Source organism: Papaver somniferum, chromosome 1 (genome assembly GCF_003573695.1).
Source record: "Papaver somniferum cultivar HN1 chromosome 1, ASM357369v1, whole genome shotgun sequence".
NCBI classification, from domain to species: Eukaryota; Viridiplantae; Streptophyta; class Magnoliopsida; order Ranunculales; family Papaveraceae; genus Papaver; species Papaver somniferum.
Genome location: NC_039358.1, coordinates 202,400,780 through 202,406,383, shown reverse-complemented (window position 1 = coordinate 202,406,383; position 5,604 = coordinate 202,400,780). Strand labels below are relative to the sequence as shown.

The 5,604-nt window shown below is 36.6% G+C and overlaps 1 protein-coding gene across 1 annotated transcript; it reads left to right on the top strand.

Annotated features, from left to right (window-relative positions):
- Positions 1–2,201: 2,201 nt before the first annotated feature.
- Positions 2,202–4,299, top strand: LOC113358261. The gene is made up of 3 exons (XM_026601793.1): positions 2,202–2,262; positions 2,332–3,792; positions 3,887–4,299. The coding sequence occupies exons 1-3, from the start codon at positions 2,202–2,204 to the stop codon at positions 4,297–4,299; spliced, it is 1,935 nt and encodes a 644-aa protein (XP_026457578.1).
- The last annotated feature ends 1,305 nt before the right edge of the window (positions 4,300–5,604 follow it).

Sequence of the window (5,604 nt, the reverse complement as noted above, 5' to 3'; positions counted from 1 at the left end):
CAGCAAATAGTAGAAATCTCTCTTTACGTTCAACAATTATTCACTGTCAAGTGGTAATTGTTGGCCAATAATGTGATAGAAATCACTGTCTTGATTTTATGGAGGAAAGAGGTGATCAGAAATGAATGGAGGAGAGTGGACAGAGTATCGAATGCGATGACGCTTGCGTCCCCTTGCTCGATTATCAATATGACGCAATCCGCTTTGTAATTCTCTTTCTTCTAATTCTTCACTTTTTCTCTGTCTATCTCTCGCACGTACAGTCTCTCGTTCACGCTCATATTCGTTTCTCAATATTTCTCTATCATGTAGTATCATTTGTCCTTGCCTTGGATCCTCTTCTTTCCTTTCAAAATTAGTATTTGCACGACGAAGAAGTTCGCGTGGGTGTTCATATCGGTTAGTTGCTAAATCAACTATATGTCTCCTTTCCCTTTGATCTTCCAAATTTTCACCTTCTTGCGAGTTTTCTTCAATGACTTCCATATGTTGCCTTCGCCTATCATTTCTTCGATTAGATTGACTCTGTCGGGAAGAACTCCTACTGGATCTTGACCTTGTGCGTGTAGAACTCCTTGACCTTTGTTCTTGTAATCTAAGATTCTCTTCTCGTAAATCATCATTTTGACGGATTAAATTCGCACGCTCTTCTTCTTCTCTATTTCTTTCAGTTAGTAATTTTTTCCTAAGTTCTGCAATTGTCATATTTCCTTCACTCGTTGTAATTGGTTCTTCGTTCCCAATTCTCTGTCTTTCGTCTGTTGAATCTGTCATTGCAGTATGGACACCCACTCTATCATAATCTATATCATTATTCTGTTCTAATAAAATAAAGATTAGGATAAGTTTATCGTGATTAAGACAAAATTGACCGCCTTGACAACACCCCTAGAAATTTGTGCGTTGCATCCATGCTGAACTCTTCTTAATGTGCATCGCATTCATGCTGACCTCTTCTTAATTAGAGACGGTTATTCAATTACCTTGTATCTAATTGATTTTATTTTTCATGATACTAACTGTGCAGATTCAGAAAAAGTACAAAGCTGCCACGGGATTCAAGTCATTTGTTTTTGAAGGTTCTTCCCCAGGTGCCGGAGAGTTTGGATATCTGAAAATTCGGCGCCGTTTTCCACCAACAGAAGCTTAGTTTTTCCCCCCTCTAACAATCTGAAGCACTTTTGAGTATTCTTTTTCATTCTGATTTTACTATTCTTTGTAGTCATTGAGATTCTAATTTTTGTTATAGAGACTAGAATTATCTATAAGTTGTAACCCTTCATTTGCTGTAATAGAACACAAAGAATAAGGCCAGGGTGTAGTAAATTTTTATTTTTTACCAACAAATATTAAAAATAATTTTGACACAACAAATAGTAGAAATCTCTCTTTACGTTCAACAATTATTCATTATGGTTAATTGAATGGAACAGACATAATAACAAAGACACGTCTACTTTTAGACAAGTTGGGGTGTCAAGCCTAGTTAGCAATTCGGCGAATAATTCGCGAATTATTCGCGAATTATGCCGTATCAATCGGGAACGAATCATACGGGCGACCCATTGAAAGACCGACCCAGGTACGCGTGTTATATGAAGATCCTGAATTATTCGCGTTTTATACGTCCCGAATCAACGTTTATTCATTCGGACGGGAAAATAGGGTTAGGAAATGAATCCGTATAAATTGAAAATTTGGAGAGAGACTTCTAAGTTCTAACCTAACTCCTTCTTCTCTACCTTCTCAGTCACTGCTCACTGAACAGATCTCATCGCACCCAAATTCGTTTTCTGATTTCCTATCTTCAAATCCTTCAATATCTGCTTCTAAGGCTGGCGACGAGGTATGGCATGATTCCATCAACATATTATGTGTTGTATTTTTATGTTTGATTCTGAATTTTTGGTTTTCAATATGATTCAATTGAATCAACAGTACATCTATTTATGTTTAATTTATATTGGATTGTATTGAATCCATGATTGGTTATATCCTTAGGTGTTAGATATTTTGTTACTGCAATTTTAGTTGATTAATAATATTATGAATAATGAATTAGGTTATAGATTTATGAATAATATTGTGAGATTAATTTGGATTCATATGTTTATAAATTAATATCGTTATTCGTCCAAGAAATTCTCTTTCTCTAGTTTTGTTGATACTTAAAACTAGTTTCAGTGTGTATTTGGTAGGAGATGACGAAGATAAAAGACAAATTTTGGGAATATGCTGAGAAACTGAATAACCGTTTCAAATGTAAGTACTGCAAAAGAGATTTTCCTTGAGGAGTAGCAAGAGTGAAGTCTCATTTATCGGGTATTAAAGGCCGTGACATTGCTGTTTGTGCACAAGTACCTGAGGAAGTACAAGCATCTGTTGTTATTGCAGTTGGGGAGGCCGGTGTTAATGTTAGTGGGACTAAAAGAGCTAAATCATCTACTGGGAGTGTTGGGGAGAGCAGCGTTAGTGTCTGTGAAGAACCAAGATTGCAACAAACTTCAATACCTGCAATGCTCAGCAAAAAGGATAAAGATGCGGTGGACATGAAAGTAGCTCTTTGTTTCTTCTTGAATAACATTGCTTTTAATGTTATACAGACAACAGGGTTTATTGAGATGATTAAGGCTGTGTCGGAATATGGTATTGGATATTCATTACCTAGTTATTCTACTCTTCGAACTAAGCTGGTTGTCAATACTAAAGCAGATGTGGAACGTTATGTAAATGAAGTCAAAGAATCTTGGAGTTTAACTGGATGCACCATCATGTCAGACATATGGACAGATATGAAAAAACGGTCGTTTATAAATGTGATTGCTTACTCACCAAAAGGGGCAGTATTCTTAAAATCAGTTGAAAGATCCGGAGAATCGAACACAGGTTTATTTATAAGGGAGGTACTTTTACCAGTTATTGAAGAGATTGGTGCTGAAAATGTAGTGCAAATTGTGACCGACAATGCTTCAAACTATGGACTTGCTTGTAACCTGATCATGGAAGAGTATCCCCACATAATCAAATCAAACTGTGCTGCTCATGGAGTTCAATTGCTATTTGAGGATATATATGATTCTGTTGATTGGGTTAAAGATATTTTTCTCAAAGCAAGAAAGATATATGACCATTTCTATAGGCATATCATTCTTTTGGACTTAATGAGAGAGCATACCAAGAAAGATTTGAGAAAGTATTCTAAAACCAGGTTTGCGTCTCACTTTCTTATGCTTCAATATATTTTAGATGTTGAAGATGGTTTGAGAAACTTGGTCGCATCGGTTGAATATAGAAACATGTTGTACAGCAAAGGAGCTGTTGCTGACATAGTCAAAGAGCTTATACAAGGAACACCATTTTGGGAGGATGGGAAAGAGCTAATTTCAGCAATGGAGCCATTGGTAAAGGTATTACGGTTAGTCGATGGTGATGGGTCAACTTCAGGCTACATTTATGAAGCAACAGATAGAGCACGAAAGGCAATTAAAAAACGATGTGAAGAGGATCCTGTTAAGTATATGCATATATGGGAATTGTTTGAATTCAGAGCGAAATCTAACCTGCTTCATGAGGTTCATGCTGCTGCCATGTATTTGAACCCTCCTTTCATGTTTGATGGAAAGATTTCATATACTAATGAAGCTGTGCAAGCTGCCTTGTCATATATTTATGACAAACTGATTGATACCACTGAAAGAACCAAGTTTTCGCAAGAGCTTTTACTCTATAATGGAAAACATCCAAAGATCTTTACAAGCATCTCAATAGATCAAATCAGTAATTGTCATCCAAGTAAGTTTTTTTTTAATGAATTTTCTTTTTTCTTTTTGGATAATTAATCGTATCTAGGTTGTATTGTTTATCTAAGTTTATGGCCTTATTATAGGGGTGTGGTGGGAAGCAAATGGAGGCTCTGTTCCTATACTAAGAAAGGTTGCCATTCGTTTATTAAGTCAGCCGTGTAGTGCTTCAGCATGTGAACGTAACTGGAGTGCTTTCGATGCCGCACAAACAAAAAAGAGAAACATATTGGCTCCACAGATGTTGGAAGATCTGGTGTACATAAGGATGAACTCGTTAATGCTGAAAAATTCCGTGAACTTTGAGTTAAAAGATAGAGACCCAATTAATCTTGAAAATCTCGCAGAGTGGGACACTGAACTTGTTGATGGCAATCTGGATGAAGCTATTGATGAAGGTTTTGTAGCCGATGCTCAAAGTGACCTGAATGCTGCTTGGATGGATAGAATGTGTAGCGGCATTGGGACATCTTCGAGAATGAATTATCGTCATCAGTAGGTATTTAATACTTGGAACAAATTAGGCTCTAACTGACACATCTAATTGCTTAATCTGTGTCTATATTTTGATTTTTTGTGGAGTTAAAACATTACTCCAGTAACTTAACTTTTTATATATGCACATGGACAGGGTATAAATCGACTGTAATGTATCTATGTCTGCCAGAATCTAAGATACATATTATATATATGTATAAATATTTTGTATTTCGAAGTTCGAACTATGTATTTGCAGGATTATATATAAATTCTGAATATCTGTTATTATACGTGTGCCGAATTTTCGGTGACGAACTCATATTTGTAAATCGAATTATATACGTACGTATGCCGTTACGTATTACTCCCGTATCACGAACCGTTGACCGGATTCTTGACCGAATTCAATTTTTACAAATCCGTATAATACGCGTACGTATCCCGTTCCGAACGTATCCCGTATTGCGAATTGCTAACTAGGGTGTCAAGTGGTAATTGCTAGCCAATAATGTTATAGAAATCACTGTCTTGATTTTATGAAGGAAAGAGGTGATCAGAAATGAATGGAGGAGAGTGGACAGAGTATCAAATGCGATGATGTTTGTGTCCCCTTGCTCGATTATCAATATGACGCAATCAGCTTTGTAATTCTTTTTCTTCTAATTCTTCCCTTTTTCTCTGTCTATCTCTCGCACGTGCAGTCTCTCGTTCGCGCTCGTATTCGTTTCTCAATATTTCTCCACCATGTAATATCATTTGTCCTTATCTTGGATCCTCTTCTTTCTTAATTAGTATTTGCACGACGAAGAAGTTCGCGTGGGTGTTCATATCGGTTAGTTGCTAAATCAACTATACGTCTCCTTTTCCTTTGATCTTCCAAATTTTCACCTTCTTACGAGTTTTCTTCAATGACTTCCATATGTTGCCTTCGCCTATCATTTCTTCGATTAGATTGACTCTGTCGGGAAGAACTCCTACTGGATCTTGACCTTGAGCGTGTAACACTCCTTGACCTTTGTTCTTGTAATTTAAGATTCTCTTCTCGTAAATCATCATTTTGATGGATTAAATTCGCACGCTCTTCTTCTTCTCTATTTCTTTCAATTAGTAATTTTTGCCTAAGTTCTGCAATCGTCATATTTCCTTCACTCGCTGTAATTGGTTCTTCGTTCCAAATTCTCTGTCTTTCATCTGTTGAATCTGTCATTGTAGTATGGACACCCACTCTATCATAATCTATATCATTATTCTATCCTTGTCCTCGCTGAGGTCCAATTGGAATTTCTGTTCTTTGATGTTCATCCGCTCTTTCTTCTTCTTGCTC

Bases quoted from the DNA above. Each gene is read 5' to 3' on its own strand.
- LOC113358261 (XM_026601793.1), top strand. From the start codon at position 2,202: ATGACGAAGATAAAAGACAAATTTTGGGAATATGCTGAGAAACTGAAT. The intron at 2,263-2,331 runs GTAAGTACTGCA...CGGGTATTAAAG, and splicing joins ACTGAATAACCGTTTCAAAT to GCCGTGACATTGCTGTTTGT. The intron at 3,793-3,886 runs GTAAGTTTTTTT...GCCTTATTATAG, and splicing joins AATCAGTAATTGTCATCCAA to GGGTGTGGTGGGAAGCAAAT.